The sequence below is a fragment of the Oryzias latipes genome, chromosome 8 (genome assembly GCF_002234675.1).
Source record: "Oryzias latipes chromosome 8, ASM223467v1".
NCBI classification, from domain to species: domain Eukaryota; kingdom Metazoa; phylum Chordata; class Actinopteri; order Beloniformes; family Adrianichthyidae; genus Oryzias; species Oryzias latipes.
Window position 1 is genome coordinate 22,261,565 of NC_019866.2, and position 20,632 is coordinate 22,282,196.

At 41.0% G+C, this 20,632-nt stretch overlaps 1 protein-coding gene across 1 annotated transcript; it reads left to right on the forward strand.

Annotated features, from left to right (window-relative positions):
• Positions 1 to 1,287: 1,287 nt before the first annotated feature.
• On the forward strand, positions 1,288 to 17,397 carry LOC101161408 (ral guanine nucleotide dissociation stimulator). Its single transcript, XM_004071981.4, has 17 exons — positions 1,288 to 1,609; positions 3,309 to 3,598; positions 4,594 to 4,638; positions 4,745 to 4,944; positions 5,801 to 5,958; positions 6,045 to 6,275; positions 6,355 to 6,458; positions 6,798 to 6,882; positions 9,029 to 9,100; positions 10,173 to 10,259; positions 10,876 to 10,908; positions 12,841 to 12,962; positions 13,039 to 13,128; positions 13,250 to 13,373; positions 13,830 to 14,144; positions 15,832 to 15,946; positions 16,034 to 17,397. Exons 1-17 carry the CDS (start codon positions 1,586 to 1,588, stop codon positions 16,171 to 16,173), a joined length of 2,235 nt encoding a protein of 744 aa, XP_004072029.1. The 5' UTR covers positions 1,288 to 1,585; the 3' UTR covers positions 16,174 to 17,397.
• The last annotated feature ends 3,235 nt before the right edge of the window (positions 17,398 to 20,632 follow it).

Sequence of the window (20,632 nt, forward strand, 5' to 3'; positions counted from 1 at the left end):
CCATCTGTTTACACTCTCTTTCTGCTAACTCTTGCAACCCCAATCTAATACTAGCGGTGCACCAATGAGGGTGAGAAACCTAAGAACATTCCAGCTGAACAGTTTAGATCCAGATTCCAGCTCAGGTGAGTAAAACAAAGACGTTAATTTGTCTGCAAGTCCACGCATCAGAATGGAGCAGAGCAGGGAGCTTGTGGCCTGCTGATTGTGGTTTCTACATAGCATCTACAAGCTTTCATAAATAATTCATATATTTTATACTCATAAACACAGTTTTAATCTTAATTTTCTTTACACAGGTCCTCCATTATGAGAAAAATGCTACAAGAACACGTTAAGAACACGAAAAACTCAATTTTCATCGGGTGGGTGGGTCTTTAAGTAAAATGTTCAAAACAAGTCCAAAAAAAATACAGCAGTATTGCACTGGTCGTAGAATCAAGCAGACATAACAATAATTGCAAAAATCAGGTATTTTATATCACATTAAAATTATTGGAATAAAAAGATCATTTTGTTGTTTACATGTTGTTTTGCAGCAACAAGGCTTTTACTGACGTGTAGAACAACTTAAGTATCAACAATAATGATTTTCCAACAAATCAAATGTAAAAAGACACTTTGGCCCATGACCATTATGTCTTTTATTGAATAAACGATGCTTTATCTTTCCTTTATTATGAAATATTGTTTCGAGACTTGATAATGACTTTTGGTCTTGTCTCGTGATGTCAAACAGTAATATCATAACTTTATTATATTCAGTTAATTATTATCACAATGCTTTTAATCTTATCATTTTGTCTCATTAAAACAGTTTTGGCCATTTAACAAGCCCACCGCGAAAAAATAAAGTTGTGACAAAAAGGATTTTCCAATGTAAATCGCCTTGGCCAACAAACACAATTATTATTTTTTTAATTTTCTTAAATGAATGGACAGTTCAATTGTTGAACTAGTTTTACACTCTAGCCTTTTTAATTTAATATTTTACAATTCTTTATTTTTTTTGTCATCATCTTTTATCCCCAAATTTTCAAATTTCCCCTTATAATTTTAGCAAATTCTTTTTATTTTTTTTATCTATTCGGGATATTTAGATCCAATCTTATTGTTCTCAACTTTTAGTCAAAAACAACAACAAAACATATTTCAGTATCGTTTGGAAATGTCTCCCCACAGATCCTCCATGTTGGTTTGGTCCTTCCGGTTCCATGAGGACACGCCCCCTCAGGGCAGTCTCCTCCCCCTCATATAAAACCTGACCGTGTCAGGGGAGCTCAGTCCCGGCGGAGGCTCCCGACTAGTGTCGCTGTCAGTCGGTTTTCCACTCAGTCCTAGAAACTCAAATCATCTCGGAACTACTCTGAAGAAACTCAAAGGAAACAAACCGAAGTTTTTGGGAGCGCCTAATATTCACCGGAAATACCACTGTCGGACATTAAACTTTCTTTCTTTGAAGTTGAAAGGCGAGAATTCCAAAATAAATGCAGCCACAAACTAGTCTTCCTTAGATGTTTCAGGGTGGATAAAAGTTCAACTCACTTTGAACATGGGGAGCTGCAGTTCCTAAAGAACAGACGAGATGGGAAAATGGGAAATAACCATGGTAAGCTGGATAAAGGAGACATTTCTGCTGAGGGATCACTTTAGTTTTAACATCGACTTTTTTACATACATCCACTTTCCTTTTTTTGTGCTGTTTCAATTCCTTCGCCTAATTTTTTGTTTAGGAATTTTAGCCTCTAAAAGAATTGCACTAAGCATTTTTGTTCTTGTTTTTTTAAATTGTAGCTTCAAATGTAAAGATTACCATATTTGTCAGAATCAACTGTAAAAGTATTTTTGTTAGTCAGAAAACGATGCCTGCAGTCATTGTCATTGTTTTCAGCATGAATTCCTGGAGATGAGAGTTTTTCCTCTGTGATCTGAGCAGATCCAAGATGTTTGAGCTCTTAAAATGTTCAATCTACACTTGTTTTTAAAAAAACATTTTTTAAGCCTTTTTTTGTTTCTTTTTTAATATTTTACAGAATTGAAAACAAAGCAGGTCATATATTAAAATGTGAAACAGGCTGCAGGATGCTTTTGTTAATCATAAACTGAAAGAAGGATGACAGATTTGTGAGGAATGAAGGTTAATCATTCATGGTCTGGAATTTTTAAAATTTAAATTAGACAGAGCCTCTAGATTATTATTATTTTAGCGGATGGATAGTTTATACTTTTATTGAGCAAAAACAAAAATACAAGCAGAATATTTGTACGGATTTACCTTTTGGTGTGGGATATTGTTGGAAGAAGAAGCTTCCTCTCTGCTTTTGTCATTTAATTTTAAAAGGAATATTTGTGGCAAATTCCTTCTTTTTCTGGGACGGTATCTACAAGGGCGATCCAAATGCAGGCATGTTAGCTTTTGTGCAGATTCCCATCTGTATAGATTTGTGGGGCATTTGCATGCAGTCACGCAGAGCCGAAGCTGTCTGGCTGAAGTTACCCATTTCAAGTGAGGTCCCGGTAAATCACCATGCACGACGCTTGCACAATAAACCAAGCTGTAAAGCTGTAAAATAAAAGCAAATTTTAGCCGCTATGTTTTTCTTTAAGGCCATAAAATGCTAGAAACATCCTCACCCACCGTGATGACAGAGATCTGCTGAATCGGCGTCTTCAGATGACAGGGAAGGTTTAATTTTTCCGCCGCTTAAACTGATTCTGATCTTTCATGGAGGAACAGAAAAAGTTCATTTGTGCGCAGAATCCTTTTTTAAAAAAAATTACGGGTTGATTATGCAGAGAGGCAGCTGCAGGCCTGTGTGGAGATCATCTGAGAGAAGGACCACGAGGAGCCTTCACCTTTGATCAAACTGGGCTTTAAAACCGATGATTAGGATATTCTCCTATTATTTGATGTGCTGACCTTCCAGCACGCATGTTTGTCCGTAAACATTCCTGTCGAATTCCACGATTTCTTGGAAAGTTCAGGTGCTGCATGGAACCCGTGGGAGCCGTGCTACCTTTACCATTTGCTACCTGCAGATGTTGTTCTCACCACTGTGGCGTGTTTCTGCCGTGTCTGCAGAGCTGATGGAAGTACATGGTAGTTTCTGTGGTTCGTGGGGGATCAGCGTAGGACTCTGCGGGCGGTTACATCACTTATTTGCGTGCAGTTTCGCCTCAGCGGTCGTGATGTGTGCTGCTATTTTTTTAACCTCTGATGTTGCAACCACAAACTTGTGCTTTGTTTCTGCTCATGACCCACATCTTTCTGGGACTTGATGGGTTGAACTGGTTTCTGTTGTTCCCAGAACCCAGTGCAGGAGTGGGGCGAGGAGACGGAGGACGGGGTCGTGTATGGGGTCACCCTGCGCCGGGAGCCCGTCTCCACCTCCCCAAACTCAGAGGAAACGGGTCCGTGCTCCGCGTTCATCCAGTACCGCACTTGTAAGGTGCGGCGCCTGAAAGCCGCCACGCTGGAGCGGCTCGTGAGCCACCTCCTAGACGGCAGCAGCCAGGAGCCTGACTTTGCCAAGATCTTCCTGTCCACCTACAGAACCTTCACCAGTACCACCAAGCTCATAGAGATGCTGTTCCAGAGGTAGGAAGCTGCCGGGTCCACTCTCGGAAATTTCCAGAAACCTGTCCGATTGGCTCGATTCTCAGAAGGTGACGTTTTGAACCGTCACGCCAGACTGTGGGAGGATCCCTGCACAGAACATGCCATCGCCACGGCATCATAGATGTAATGACACGGACTTAGCAGCTGAGGTTTTCAACAGCAGCAACTATGCTTTAGAGCAGGGGTCTCAAACTTGCGGCCTCCACCTTAACCCTTGTGTTATCCTGTGGGGTCCAGATGACCCCACTCCCAACGGGAGGCACGTTAACGTTGGGAGTGGGGTCATCCGGACCCCACAAGCTAGCACAAGGTTAATATGAAAGTTTAATGTTAGTTAGTTCTCTAAAAGAACTTGTGATTGGTGTTTAAAAGTCATAAGAAAGAAAATCCAAAAATGGTCACTGAATTTTGTTTCTCCTTTACTGAGCAAACGTAAAATTCAACTCAGATTTAAAATTGGGAGCACATACTTGTGCAAAAAGCTCTTTTTTTTAAAAGTCTTCTTTTGTGTTTAATAGTTATAATTTAACAGTGTGTTTACTGAACTGTGTTAATAAGGATGCTTAAATCTGGAAAACAGTAGATGTAGAAGACTAAATAAACAGAAATGTATTTCTGAATTATTTACTTTTTATTTAGGTATTTAGTTTTATTTGATTGAGAGTATTATAAGTACATTTTGTACAGAAAACACTTAATAAATGGAGTATAGTAAATAATATCGTACATGTTCCATCCAAATTTACTACCAAAGAAGGAATGTTTGTCCATAAACATAAGCCTCCGCTAAGACCCCGCCTTCAGTGGCCCCAAAGTAAGGTTTGAGACCCCTGCTTAAGAGGCTTTAGTGTGGTTGGCGGGATTTCAGGTTAGCGTCTTACATTAGCGTCTTAGCGACGAATGATAATTATAAAACTGCTGACTTGGCAACAACACTTTACAGCTTTGACATTAGTGAATCTTTTTTTTTGCAGAGACAGCGCTTGCTCAGACCTTGAGGCTGCTGATTACAGCAAAAGGTTGGTGGCTAACTGAACAGCTCAGGATGTAAAACCTAGCCAGACGACTTTTGGCTTCAAGTGTCACTGACGCGGTTAAAGTATAACGTCTATTCTGCCTCTGCAGCCCGCTGTTGACCCTTATCCAGACGTGGCTGGACGAGTACAGCGAGGACTTCAGGGACCCCCCGCTGCACCCGGCTCTCCAGCTGCTCCTTGACCACCTCAGGATCAGCTCTGCGGTGCATGACGGCATGCGGAGCCAGCCCAACTTCTGCTCGCTGGCTGGACAAGCCGACGATCTTCTCAAGCTCTTTCAGAAAAAAGGTAACTTCCTCAAGGAGCTTTTATTTCAGGGATGTCCAAACGTTTGACAAACGGGGCCAGATTTGGTGAGAGAGCCAACCTGGATTTCCATTTTCTAAACCTTTATAATAACATTAAACGCAAATTGACTATTTGATTAAAAAAATGATCGCATTTCATCATATAAAACACAATAAAACACATTTAACACATTTTTTACTAAAATTACGGTGAATTTTATATTTAAAGTCCAGGAATAAAATCAAAAAGTTTGTTTGGAAAATATTGCATTTTATTTACTATTAAATGCTTTCCGTAAACGTCAACATTTAAATAATGTGAACATATACATTTGACCAATTGGATGGACGCCTTCACGTTGTTGACCAATCAAATGGCGCCCTTTTCTGTTAGATGTTTGCCTTCTATGCAGATGATGGTCAATTGGAGTATAATTTCTAAACTGTTGCAGTAAAATGGAAATGATGTTTTTGGTTGTTTTGCTATTTGTTCATGTACTGCAAGTTATATCGCCATCGCAATATTGATCACTAATATAGTAAATCGCAAGTTTTCATCATATCGTGCAGCCCTAACACAAATACAGTAGTATCTTCTTTAGAAGTACAACCCACTGTGGTTTCGATCAAAGAAACAAATTTATTCTTGTAGTTTGGCCCTTAAGGCTTTAAAGTTCAAGTAGCCACAGGTTTACAGCGCCTTATAACGTAATTTAGCCAACCACAGGAGCAGGCAGGCCGCTGGAAACTTGTCTGTGAGCCGCATTTGGCCGGACTTTGGACATGTCTGCTTTATTTCTTCTGCTTCTAATTTCTCTGTGAAAATGTTCACGCGTTCCTGATGTGTTCCAAAACAGAAGAAGAGTCGAATGGCGGCTCTGCTGCCGCTGATGTCGAGCAGAACGAGGAAGGCTCTGGTGATGAAGACTCTGGCTGTGAAAGTCCTCCAGACCAAGGCGGCATCATGGATTTCAGTGCTTTATCCGTCGCCGAGCAGCTCACACGAATAGACTCGGTACTTCAGATGAGCTCTTTTCATATTTAAATTCCACTTTTTGCTGCAGAAATGCTGATTTGTGTTTGGTTTTTGTTTGTATGCAGGCTCTCTTCGTCAAAGTGGTGCTCTACCAGTGTTTGGGCTGTGTTTGGTCGCAGAGGGACAAGAAGGAGAACATGTCTCCTACCATTCGAGCCACCATCACGCAGTTCAACGCCGTCACCAACCAGGTTATGGCGTCCCTGCTCTGCCAGCCCTCGGACTCTGGCCGTGCTCCGCCCACCTCACCGGCGCAGAGAGCGCGCATCATAGAGAAGTGGATCAAGGTGGCGCAGGTTAGTCGTGAGATGGAAGACGCAACTTTACTTTGGACAGAATAAAAGAAGACCGCCTTTTTGTTTTTGTTTTTTTCAGAATTGTCGCCGGCTGAAGAACTTCTCCTCCGTCAAGGCAATCCTGTCTGCGCTGCAGTCCAATGCGGTTTACAGGCTGAGGAAGACCTGGACGGCGGTCAGCAGGTTCGCTCCTTCCTTTGTTTACGTGGTAGCTGTTCTCGAAGATGGTGGTTTAATGAGGGCACTTAACCACCGTTAAGCAGAATTCAGTAGCACTGATAGAGGGAGTCACAGGTCCCCCTCGTGACCCATATTCTAGTCCAGGTCACGGACTTTGGAGCCTAGCAGTTCAAGGATAAGTGTTGCATAAGGGTCTGTTGCTCGCCGTGAGACAACTTCCAAGCAGGCCAACGAGTGTTAATAGAAAGTCAATCTTTAACGTCACTGCTGTGTCAAACTGTTTAATGATTGAAATGACAGGTTGGAATGAAACAACTGTGCTTTTTTTTGTTTTGCGTGCAGAGACAGCATGGCGGCGTTTGATAATCTCTGCGACACCTTCCCCGATGAGAACTGCGTTCTGACCAACAGAGAGCTCACGGCGGAGGTGAGTCCTCTGTTGACCGAGCCGATGGTCGGTGTGAACGGCGAAAGCTGAAAGCAACACATTTGTCCACAAGGATCAGCTGGAACAACAAAAATACATCTCTATTTCTGAAAGAGCCTCAGGTCTATAGCAATAGGTATAGATTTCACATCTCTGGCTGGTAGGCCGATGCAGACACACCTTCATTGTTGCCACGGAAACCCAAAGCATTCAGTGTAGAATGAGTACGCTAAAAGGCCACACCCCTTCCACTGAAAGCAGGCTTGGGAGAATCTGTCAATCAAACGCTTCAAAAATTCGACCCAAAGCCACTTGCTTTTATTGAAGAATCTGATTGGTCCGTTTATAACTTAATAACTTAACTACAGAATTATCAAGAAAATGTAAAAAAAAAAAAAAGTATCAGAGCAAGAATGGTTCTTCTGACCAATAGAATGACTGAGTAACAGCTGGTTATTGTTTTTTCTATAGAAATCTATGGGATTTTGGCTTTTTGGAGCCAGCAGGGGGGATAGATCACTCAGTCCAGTTTTCATATACAGTCAATGGTTGAAAGTGGTTTCATGAAAATCAGACAACTATTATTGCCCCCGCACTCTTTAGGAGGGTTGCTGTGGTAACTGTTTAAATAAAGTTTTAACCCCGGAGAACCCAAGATCGATTTTCTTCTTGGCTTTTAAAGTTAACCTGTTAGTTTGTTTTTTGTTTGTTCTTTTTGGGTAGCTGCAATTAACAAAGGCCAATAAAAAATAAAAATAAAATTAAAAAAAGAGATATTCCCACTGCAAAAAGCATCTTTAACTCTGGACGAAGACTCAACAGAACAAACAACAGAACAGCGCTCTTCACTGGCAGATCTCAGCCCATCTGGTAATCGATTTGTGGTCAGAAAATAAAAGCTTCTCTTACTAATTCAGACTTTTATTGTTGTAGGACAAAAATACATATGTAAAGTCAGTTAAGCATGCTATGGTCTTTGTGCATTTTTAGGTGTAAAAACAGACATTCAAGCTTTTGTTAAAAAAATGTTTATGACAACTACAGAGTTTGTTTTCCAAGAAAACACTGATTATTTTAAGACTTTTTACATCATACTGGGGAAGAATATTAATAAAGGATCAGTTACAAATTCCTCTTATCCCACCAGCATCATTGTGTGGTTCAGTATTCAGCTATTCGAGTAAGAATTTCTTTAGTTTACGGTCAAAATTGTGCACTTTTCTGTAGTTTGCATGGTTTTCAGCATGTCGTTCATGTTTTTTGCCTACTAGATTATATTTTTTTGTTAATTTGCTGAAAACCAACTAAAACTAAAGGAAATTCTGCACATGCTCAGATTTAAAAGAAATAAAAGCCACCCAGAATTTTTTAACAAAACCCCCAAATTTCTTAATAAAGCATTGTGAACCAGAAATGATTGTTGATATATTATCTCAGTCAACGTTAGGTTGAAATGCAGAGAATTTATTACTGTTTTAAAATGTGAAATGATTAGAAACGTGTTTAAAAATGCATTTTTAAAATGGATTTACGTTATTTTACAAAAACCTCAAATTCTTATAAATGCTTTTATCACATTAAGAGGAAAACACTGGTTTATTGAGATTAAGGCTTCAGTATTTGGGATTTATCTTTAATTTAAAGACACATAAATGTCAAAGGATCTAATTAAAATCAGATTCTCTGCTGACAGATTAGCCGTGTGGACAAATGTGGCATGTTGACTTTTTGGTGTAATGATTGCGGTGCACAGACTTCCGTTTTAATAAGTAATAAAAGTTTTCATAAATGTTTAACAGAAGGGGCTTGAAGTACTCGATGTTTCTCTTCAGGCGACGGCGTCACGAGTGTCTTTCTCTTGCTGCACACACAAACAGGCATTCACTGCGTCACAAAAGCATCTCTTCATCGGCGAATAATTCCCTCTTTTCAAGCCCTGCCTTTTGTCCAAGAGTCCTTTCATCTTTGTAAACACTCGCATCAATAACAGCTCCAGAGAGGATTTGGGCTTTTTATGGATCAATGTCTCTTTATTCTGAGAGATGAAATAAGTTAAAGTTTGAACTTGAACTTATTGCTTGTATTTGACTTTTTTTTAACCGACCATATCACTGACTCTTTTTATTTTATTTTATTTTTTTTACAGGATGGAACTCAAGGGACGATGGAAAATGTGTCTCCAAAGATTTCTAAGAAGTGTCCGCTCCCCAGACAAATGGTAAGCTGGAGATTCTACCTAAAAATCCCACTTTTTTTTAAAATGTTCTGTTAATTTCAACCATTTCATGTTTTAGTCGCTTGGGGGGGACAAACAGATCTATGCAAGTTTTAGAAGAATCTGAAAAAGTAAACTTTTGGATTTCCTTGGCAACTGAGTTTTTTTTTAAACACGCCCACATTCCTTATATGTTCATATTGTATGTTATATCGTTTCATTCAGCTTCAGCCGGGGATTCAGGCATTCAATTTTCACAATATTCAGGTAAAACAAATTCAAGCAACACTGAGAACGCCACTTCTGGAAAGCTTGCCACGCAAAAAGCTTTTCCAAATCTGCAACAGTTTTTTCAAGGAGCTTCAGAAAAAGGAGTTAGGAGGCGATAGGTCGAAACCCCAGGGAGGGGTTTAAATTTGTTGGTGAACTCAAGTTGTTTTTTCTTTTTTTTTGAAAATTCAAGGTGGCAACCTCTGCCTAAGGTCAAAGGTCACTGAAACTTTGGATGTGTTAGACTTATCCTTGTGTCAGTTAGTTGAAAACTTTTCCATACGTGTGCCGTAGGTTCCTGTGGCCATCCCATAATAATGCAAAGCTTCCATCGGATATCCCCGACGCGTGTGTTTTGGTGTCGTTGGTGGACTTTTAAAAATATTGTTTTGAGCCTTGAAAGAAATGTATTTGTTTTGATGGTTTCCCCTGCTGTGATGTCATCACTTTGCAGTCCAGGACTGCTGCAGGACACAATCCAATCACTTCTATTGGATTGTGTTGGAGAAGAAGTTGAGTTGTGAGTCCTTGTGATGTGATTCAGCTCAGTCGTCTCTGCTGGGTGGAGTTCCTGGCACGGCTGAAGCCTAAATCTAAGTTTAGCAGCGGTTTGTGCTCCACGGGTTTCAGATGACTCGAGGTCGACAGGATTACAGGACTGTCATAATAATACTTCGGCCTGGGGTCATTTTTTTTTGGGTCATATTCGCATTCTTCTGCGCCGTAACGTGAACTGATCTGCGATGCAGGGACAACAGAAACCAAAGAAACTGCTGCTAATCCGTGTCTGTTTGCATGACCGCAGAGCACCTCCGGGGGCGTGGTTCCTTACCTGGGAACGTACCTGTCCGTGCTCACCATGCTGGATACAGCGCTGCCCGACACTCTGGAGGTATGCTAACACTTCCTGGAAAGATCTTCAGTTAATTACTGTAAAGATGCCACAGTCCTTATTATCAATGTTTAATTCTTTTAATAAACATAAATAATTTTATCTTTAATTCTATTAATGCAAATGTGCTTCAAAGCACTTTGGCTCCAAAAAATTCTTAATTTAGGATCTACATTTTCATAGCGGAAAATAAATAAATATGAAGATAGTTTGACAACTGTTTTGCTTTAAAAAATGTGCATTATATTTTCTCTTTTTATAAGTTTAATTTAGACTTTGTAAATTATCAATTATTTTACTGATGATATTTACAGCAGTTTTTTGTTCAAATATTTAAACTTTTTATGTTTTTTTCCAGGTAAAACTGGTTTAAAAATGTATTTTTAGACAGAAAAGATCTATTAAGATGACCATTTTTTTAATCAAAGTAAAAAAAGAAAAAATATATATTTCAAAAGCTTTAATCCAGCATACAGATTTACTTGGTGATACTTTATTATTTACTTATAGACATCTCCTGCAGTGCTGTAAATTCTGCCTGCATTGTTTGCTTGTCCGCCGTTTTCGGTCCGATACTGATGTGCTGTAAAGTCTGAACCCTGTTTTATTTTGACAGGATGGACTCATAAACTTTGAGAAGAGGAGGAGGGTGAGTGCTTCCTCTTTTATCCCAAAAGCATTCATTCTTGTTTGTTATTCCAATGTCAGTTTAAAACGGGTCCAAGGGTTTTTAAAGGAGTGTCATTTAGGCTGCTCAAAGAGCTAACGTCTAAAAAAAACCCCAAACTTGACCACAAAACCCCCAAGTGCACCTAAATGCATGAAGCCTTTAGGAGAAATCCTTCTGCTACGCCGATGACTTCATGCTCCACCGCAAAACATATAAGCCCTAAAGCTGCCAAATTTAGCCCACATTCTTATCCTTCCACCACCGTGCTTAACAGTTGGTGTGCTTTTTTTTTTAAACTAAGGCACCAATATTTTTTTGACAGAAATGCCTTTAATTTGTCTCGATTAGAGCAAATTATTTCACGCACAGCATTTTTGTGTTTCCTACATGCATTTTAACTTTCCAGCTTGCTCTGTTAATCTCTCTTTAACACTGCACTTCCTTCCCCTTCAGTGTTTTGTATTGATAAGTGGTGCGGAGACTCCTTTGAATTACAAACTAAAGGACGAATTCTCATGGAATTGAGTTTATTTGTTTTTTTACAATTTATTTTTTATTTGATATGGTTTATTTCAAGCAATCAAGTAAAAATAATACACAAAAACAAGACAATCAGCAGTTATACATTCATACAAAGACGTATCAAACGTATTAAAGAATGTTAGTTCAGATGTGGACACATGTACAGTAAAATAAGGGCCAGGCTTGTGTCGGTAAAAGACTTGTTTGTGTATCAGTGGACGAACCTAACACTACAGCCGAAAAATGGGCTCGTCCCCGGGAAGTTTTGAGTTGGCAGCAAATTAAAAAAGATGTTCATGGATGAAGGAGGACATGAGGAGCAGCCGAAAGGCCAAGGAGGATGATTTTGTTGATGCCTTTGCACTGTTGACTGTTTATAAGAACTGGACTGAGTGACTCCCCCCCCCCCCCCCACTCAGCCCTTCTATTGGTCAGAAGAACCATTCTCGCTCCCACACATCGTCCATGATAATCCTTTTTACGATGTATTTATATTTAGCGAATTATTCAAATCATGAACCGACCAATCAGATGCCTCAACAAAAGTGGGTGGTCTCACGTCGAACGTCCAAAATGCTTGATTGACAGGTTTTGTGTTGTAGGGTTGTGGCCTTACAACAAGCTCACTCCTGATTGGTGAGAGTGGTTGCCATAGAAACGTTGAGTCCGACCGACTTGGACAAATCACTGCTCACTGACGGTTTCTGGCTCCGACAGGGCGACGTCCGTATTGCAAAAAAAAAAAAAAAAAAAAAGGCGACTCGCTTGAATTCCTACGATGGACGTCCCACTCACTCGCCAACAGAAATGCCATTAAAGTAACATGAATCCACAATGCAGTCATGAGCTTTTAGTCTTTTTCTCTTCATATGTTTCTGTTTTTGTGGAAAAAAAAACAAAAGAAAGATTCTTTTCAAGCCCCACTCTGATGAAAATGGTGTTTTTTCTGATGATTTAAGACATTTATGAAGGACATAAACTGTCTGAACACTTCTTTATTCAAATCAATGTAAATCAGGAGCAAATGGAAAAATGCAGTTTGAAGACGCTTGAAAGTGTGACGTAGAAGTCACTACAGGAGGTTACAGTCTCCCTGCTCCGCCATTTTTGTTTCACCGCAGATGTTAGGTTGGGGGTGTGAGGGGCTGTAAGTTAGTGTGAGGGACGGTGAAAACAAAGGGGTGATGGGGAAGGAGGGGGGCTTACTTCACACCAACAGTCTCAACTCAGAGGTGAATTTCTGATTAACTACCGCCGCTCTGCAGATACTATGTCCCAGAAAGCGACACAGGTTTTTGGAAGTTTTCTTTTAACATGTCCTCCATGAAAGTATCCTGACCGCAGACCGGTCCTCATGTTTTCTCCCTCAACATGTCTCCGTCTCTGCAGGAGTTTGACGTCCTGTCCCAGATCCGTGTGCTGCAGGCCTGCTGCGCCCAGTACAGCCTCCCCTCTCACCCCAGAATTGCTGCTTGGCTTCAGGGCGACCACCCTCTGAGCGATCAGGAGAGGTGAGGAGAGCGTTTGGTTCTTCTCCTCTAAAGGTTCTTCAGTGGAGATGATGGCTTGCTGTGTTTTCTGCTGCAGCTATGAACTCTCCAGGCAGCTGGAGCCTCCGGTGGACTCGTGCTCGCCGACGTCGTGGAGCCAGCGCTCGCTCACAAAAAAACTCTCCTCGTGAGTGTCCGGCACCGGGCTGCTGCCAGTGTTCCTCCTCTCAGAACCATTTTGCATGTTTATGTTGTAACTGCTGAGGCGTGACACTTCAGTGATCTCACCAACAGTTTGTTGTCTTTAGGCTCTTGACACCAAGCGACGGACCTAAAAAAGTTCCTGCTGATCAAATCAGTGTTTCGTCCTCCGGCTCCAGTGGATCAGAGATGGAGGATTTCTCCTCCCCGAGCTGCAGCATGAGACTGCAGGTAACAGCAGTGTCTCTGTGTTTGCATTGTCGCTCATTTGTGTTTTTTTTTTTTGTTTTTGTCTCTCTTTCGTGTCATTGTTTCTCACAGTGGCGGCCTTTGTGGCTCTGCAGAGAATAACCTTCTTTGTTTACGCTCCACAAACAGTCCTCCTACTTTTAAGCGCTCAAACAAACCATTAAAGCAGCGAGTAAAGTAGAACTGCTTTGAATGCTGGGAATCTTGCATAATATGCCGTCACATAAGATGCCTTTGAAGGGCCATCGAAACTGCAGTGAGGTCCGTACAAGTGCCTTTCAGTGGGGCATGTCCTCGGCTGACCTTCAGACAGTTATGTGTGTGCAGTTATGATTACCCAACAGCTAAATGGATTTTTCTCAAAAAACATGGCAGCCGCGCCGTATGTGATGTTTGATTTGAGCAGCAGGTGGTAACACGCTTCCTCCTCCGCTGCAGTCCTTCCACAGCTCCTGCAACAACGTTTCGGAGACCCTTTCTTCGTCCTCCTGCTCCGGTTCTTGCTCCTCCGCGGCTTCCGCCTCGGATTCTCCCACCCCGTCCCGCTCCTCCTCCGACATCAGCGCAGACCTCTCCTCCACGGTTTCGCCCGGAGGCGGAGCGCCGCCAAAGCCCCACCTTTCCGCCTACCACAAACGCTCCGTGTCCATGACCTCCCTGCCGGTGTACAACCGCCAGGGGGCCGACTCCTGCATCATCAGGGTGAGCGTGGACCTGGGCCAGGACAACGGCAACATGTACAAAAGCATCCTGGTCAGTTCACACCTGAAGCCTTGCTTACATTCATATTTGAGTCCATTTTCAGATGGAAAACAACAAAATCGTCTAATCACGTGGCATTGAAATATCACTTTTTTCAGCCTAAAGGGTTACATAACAAACATGAGGCTTAAAGGCAAAACCAAATTCAGTGTTTCCTTGTTTTTGGCAGGAGTTGCATTCTAAAAAAATCCACTATAGGTGAAATCCACAAAGTAGGAGTATAGATTTTTCGAGGCTGTGAAACTCCTCTTTACTACACTTTAATGTATGAAAATGTTCAGACTTCTCTCTCTTCTTTAAACTCTCAAAGTTTTCGGATCAAAGCTTAATGTAAATGTGGCAGTCTGAACTCATTCTGTACAGGAGACACGGCACAGAGGAGACTAATTGACAACAGCCAATCAGGACACAGAACACTGAATTTTTTTTTAATTAACACCTGCAAAATTACAATTGCAAAGATGGAAAGATGAACAGTGATATGCCAAAGGAGCACTGCTCACTATTGTATCTAAAAATACCACAAACTCTGTTCTTTAAACACATAATAGATATTTTAATGCAAAAACATTCAAACAAAAGAATAAAAGGTTGGAAATACTGAAAGCTGAAACACTAAGGAAGCACGGGAGTGGAAGTGTAATAATATGGACTTGGTAAACTGCAACAAGTCCTGTCCAGCCGAGATAAATCAACCAATAAAAGCTTGACCTACATTTATTCCATTTTATTTATGATCTGGTTCTGTAGGAAGTTTTATTTTGGAAAATGACTGGATTCTCTCCACCACGTCCGACTCCTTCTTGACACACGTCAAGTCGCTCGGTCGCGTGTCGAACATCCATCCGCTACTTTCTGAAAGCTCCGACCGCTAAATTGAAACCCCCAAGTTAACAAAGTTAACAAAAAACAAACATATTTAGAAAGCTTCTATTCTCAGAGAAGAGTCAGTGAGGAAACGAGAGCGCCTTTAACTTCAAAATAAAATCAAATTGTATTTAAAAGGCAAAAAGCAGGAGTCTTTACTCCAAATATGGATTTATTGTGACATTTGTTCCCACACACCCAATAATAATGTGTAATATTCATCAACCGGCTGTCTCATGTTGCAAGGATGATGCTAGTAAAGTCGTGGACTCACGTTTATTATTATTTTTTAGAAAATACCAGTTTTTATTAATTTTTTTTGTTTTTATCAATTGCACATTGATTTTCTTTCTTTTTAACGTAGCTTCCACTTTTGGTTACGTGCAGGAAATCTTTTTCTTTCACAGCTCTATTCCGAAAATGATAAATTCCTCCTTTATGAAGATTTTTTAAATGGTCGGAACTTCCGAGAATTGAAAAAGGGAGCTACCCATACGTCCCTGCAAAATCGGAGTCCCTGATTGGTCAACGTTCAACTGGGTTGACCTTTCAGAAACTGAACAGAAATTTAGGATTTTTCAAGGCTGTGTGTGTCTTGGGCAGATTAAATCTTGAGTCCTCCTCAGAAAACAAGTCTTTAGGAGGAGGAGGAGGAGGAAGAGGAGGAGGAAGAGGAGGAGGAGGCCTCCTCTTCTTCCTCCTCCTCCTCCTCAAGACATGTTTTCTGAAGAGGACTCAAGATTTGACCCCCGTGTTCTGCAGATGGTTTCCTCTTTGATGAAGCAGCATTTGTGCTTCTTGTGTGTTGCAGCTGACCAGTCAGGACAAAACTGCTCAGGTGATTCAGAAAGCTCTGGATAAGCATCACCTGGAGCACATGGATGGGCAGAACTTCAGCCTGACGCAGGTCATTTCTCAGCACAAAGGTCAGGGAAGCTCTCTCAAGTCAACTAACATATCTAAAAAGAATAAAACACATCCAACGTTCCCTCTTCCTTTTTCTCTGCTTGCAGAGTTGGTCATTCCAGACAAGGCCAACGTCTTCTATGCCATGTCCACCACTGCCAACTTCGACTTTGTTCTGCGGCAGCAGCGCAAAGGTCAGAAAAAGGTTTTGAGGGCGACGGCCAGTCTGAGCCGGCTTGTGAAGTGAACCCCGGACGCCTGGAGCGAGGAGCCGAGCTCGCAGGCCTCTCCGGGAAAAGCCGGACTCCTGTTGCCCAGGAGACAGCATGTGTCTGTGGAGCTGGTTTTTTTTTTTTTGGATTGCAAAAAAGATGCAAATGGATGGGGTTACCGTGGCGACTGACAAAATGTTGCTGAAGCACTTTACGGGAATGAAACCTTGGCCCGAGGAAAAAAGGCGGAGCTGTGAAAGCACAGACGAGGAGGACAGTCGGCGTGAGAAATGTTCATTTAATACTGAAATGGATCAGTTTTGCCTGAATGCAGGTGACTCACCGGGTCAAGTGTCATTAATGCGCCGCTTTGAAAAGGGATCAGGCAGCGGCTCGGGTAACGCTGTGTCGGCGCCATCTGACAGGAGGGCGAGGCTCTCACCAAAGATCATCGTGCACCTGTGGCGCTTCACAGTTCGCGGTCCTGCTCAACGGCGGGCAGGTCAGCTCAGGGCGGCGGTTAACCTAAAAGGACAAATGGACGCAACCACTTGTAAATAAATAAAACCTATTTGTTTTTTTTTGTGTATTTTCAGTGTTAGTTTGACCTTTTTCACTTTAAATGTTGTATAGTTTTGTATTTATTGTCACTTTCCTGTCATTGTTTGCACTTTTACAGGATTAGAACTTCCCAATGTCACGTCATCGGGTTTCTCTCACCTGGCGGGAAAAAGATTTTAAAAAATAAAAAAAGTGAAGAGTGGCTGAGTTTTCAACCACTCTGGAAATGTTGTCATTTTAAAAAAAGCTTAAATATTTCTTAAGTTATGATGAGAATCCCACCTTTAAAACTTGAAATTCCACTGAATTGTGATCAGGAACTGTGAATTGGAATGGTTTGTTGTGATCAGCCGATGCCTCCGCGCTCATTTTCCCTGCAGGTGAAGCTTCAGGGAGTGTTTGCAAAGGAGGACGGGGAGGATGCAGTTATTGAATCAGAGCTGTAATTCCTCTGAAGTGGCTTCAGGAAGCGAGGATGTTGCTTCAGATCTGACCTCGTCTTCAGGAGTTGACGACAAACACAGGAAAACGATTTGTTCACACATGAAAGCTGCTACCTGTTCTAACTTTCAAATCGCTTAACTTGTCACAGATGTAAAACAAGAAGGAACAAAATAGTTTTTAACCTGAAATGGCATGTGCATTACCATTTTGTATTAATGACTCCTTAATAAAAAATGTTTCTCTCTGCATTTGAACTTTTTCTGTCCTTTTTTTCTCTTCAAAATAAAATGCAAAGATTTTAGACGAAGAACTGATCATTCGAACATGTTTGGGCAAACGAAAGCCTTCACATCTCCACGTGGTTTCATGAATGTAAAGCAAAAGCATAAACACAAAGAATCCAAAAAGAAGTGGTATTTTAGAGGAAAATCATAAAGTCTGGTAAAATCTGGTGTGAGGCTAGACAGCATGCATTACAGTTTTACTCTGCTGTAATTTTCTATGGGAAGAAATATCTGACAGTTTTGACCTCAATCAGGTCCCCCAGATTATTTGGACTTGGAGAAATTCAGATTTTTATTTTTTATTTTTACTATTGTTTTTGGACCTGAGCACCAGGTGGCCTTCATAACGTCTCCATTCACACTCTTTTTTTTCCGTAAATCAATTTTCTGGACTGTTCTTCTTTCCTCCCTGCAATATTTCTAAAACCAGGAACCTCCTGTCTCAGAATGACACAGAGAAACGAGTTGTGACGCCAAGGTTAGACTGCTGACATTCTTTACTATCAGGCTGTCATAGAATTTCTAAAGAATGGAGCCTTAAGCCATCAGGCTCCTCTTTAGGGGAACAACTTGCTGTTTCAGTTTGCGAGGTAGTTAGCTTATCTGTCTGTAACCCTTGTGCTATCTTAGGCACTTTAAGATTGGGTAGGTTGATGGAGAACAAGTTCACAATGATGACCTGAGTTTGCGGCAAAGATATAAACGTTACATATACATGACACCTTCACTCATCCATATTTTTAGCCCTTGTGCTATATTGTGGGGTCCAGATGACCCCACTCCCAACGTTAACGTGCCTCCAAGGCACGTTAACGTTGGGAGTTGGGTCATCTAGACCCACTAGACAGTGCTCTGAAGCTTCTTTCTTGAATGATTTGTGATCTTCACTGGTGTCCATGGATTACATGAAATCTTTCCACCTTTATCCATCTTTGTCATGGTAGGGAGAACACGTCAATGTAAGGGGTGGGGTCATCTGGACCCCACAAGATATTGACAAGGGCTAATAGAAAGTCTACAGAAATCACTAAGTTACTGTTTGCAACAAAAAAGACAGAAGGAGACCCATAAATCATTTAAAAACATCTAAAAATGTCTTAACCCTTGTGCTATCCTATGACCCCACCCTTACTTTGAGGTGTTCTCCCTACCATGACAAAGGTGGATAAAGGTGGAGAGGATTTCATGTAATCCATGGACACCAGTGAAGATCACAAATCATTGAAGAAAAAAGGTTCAGTGCACTGTCTAGTGGGTCTAGATGACCCCACTCCCAATGTTAAAGTGCCTAGGATAGCACAAGGGTTAAAGGCAGCAAAGGAGACCAAGGTACACAACTTCAAGGTGTTCTGCAACTCGTTCAAGTCACAGACCCAGAAAAACAGAACCCTGGATACAACCACTGTCAGAAATTTACTAGAATGCAAACTACGAGTACTACTGGTAGAGAGGGAACAAAAGTAATATGGAGTTTTACCAGTCAGTCTTTTTTGTGCATTTATTCATCTTCTAATCCGTTTTTTATCCCTTTCGGGGTCACGGGGCTGCTGGAGCCTATCCTGGCCACTCGTGGGTTAAGGCCTGTGACACCCTGGACAGTTCGCGGGTCTGTCGCAGGGCCACATTCACTAATCCATGCACACTCACATTCACACCTATGGACAATTTAGACTCTAAACTTTAGAGTAACCAATTAAACTATAGACCATGTTTTTGGACGGTGGGAGGAAGCCGGAGTTCCCGGAGAAAACCCACCTATGTACGGGGAGAAAGGTGCCCTATTGGGGTTCTGGTTCAGGTCCTCCGGCTGGGACTTGAACCGGGGACCTTCCTGCTGTGAGGAAGGAGTGCCAACCACTAACCACATAGCAGCCCTATGATGAGAGTCAGTGTTTTGTAAATGAAATAATACCAATGCAACCGCCTGCGAGAGTTGATGCAAGTGTGAGAAGGGACATCCACCTTATAATAAGGGACAGTTTTGGAAGCTGATCAGTAGATGATATCGCCATAATAATTTGTTTTTTTTTTGATCATTTCTAACCTTATAATGTAGCATTAGTGACATCTTGTAGGTTTTTTTTTTGAATATATGTAAACTATTGCTTCGTTTTAAACCTTCATCCAACCCGTTCCAGAAATCCACTCCACAAATGTATAAGTGCATGTTCTTTTTTGTAGTAGGAATGCACGGTTTCTTGAAGTTCAGCTGATTTCTTGAATCGTAACTCCGTCTCTGTCCTTGAACATTTGTTTATTGGAATTATTTCTGGCTTTAAACATAATGAGTGATGTTTTAAGTTTCACTAGTTCCCATAATTTCAATAAACTCGACTTTAAAAACAGTGCGTTTGTATGTGTCCCATAATCCCTACCATGAACGATACAAATAGCTTTTTATTGTAAGATATAAAAACACTGTAGATTTGTTTTATGAGTATTTCCTCAAAAGCTGTACTGTAAATATGGCAGTATTATCGATGAATGTGTTACTTTGTGAGTGACTGTATGATGCGTTTTCCCCAACACCGCTGTCACTGTAGCAAGTTTAGCTCTGACTTGCTTTATTTGTGGCTTCCAGCTTATTTTGTGATCCATAATTACTCGATTTCAGTCACTCTTTCCAAAACATGATTATCAATAGCAACTTTTATTTCTAAATCTGCAGGAATATGGCGATTTCCAAAAATCACAAATGTAGTTTTGTTAACATTGAGTGAGAGTTTATTTTTGTGGAACCATTGTTTTAGTTTCCCTAATTCTGTGTTTACTATTTTTACTACTTCATTGAGATTCTCCCCAGTACATACTATACTTGTGTCACAGCATATAAAAAGTATTTGAGTGTATTTAACATCAAGTGGCTGTCATAAATGTAAAGGATTAACAGTGTGGGGCCTAATATTGACCCTTGTGGTACTCCACTGCTTAAATTTAGCAGGGATGATTCACAATCTTCCAGTTGTACAAACTGTTAGTGGTTTTTAATATAATTGTTTGACCAATTTAATGGCAGTCCTCTTATTCCACATCTTTCCAGTTTCTTCAATGAGAACAAAAAGAACACTCCTACTGTGAACTCTTTATCATCTATGCCATATATTATTTCTTCAGTTAATTGCATAATCGCCATGGATGTTGATCATTTTTTTTCTGAAACCATACCGATCATATGACATTGGTTTATGTTTCTCAACATAATTTT

Coding starts and splice junctions, on each gene's coding strand:
- LOC101161408 (XM_004071981.4), top strand. CDS start 1,586: ATGGGAAAATGGGAAATAACCATG. Junction 12,963..13,038: donor CCTCTGAGCGATCAGGAGAG/GTGAGGAGAGCG, acceptor TTTCTGCTGCAG/CTATGAACTCTCCAGGCAGC. Junction 15,947..16,033: donor GGTCATTTCTCAGCACAAAG/GTCAGGGAAGCT, acceptor CTCTGCTTGCAG/AGTTGGTCATTCCAGACAAG.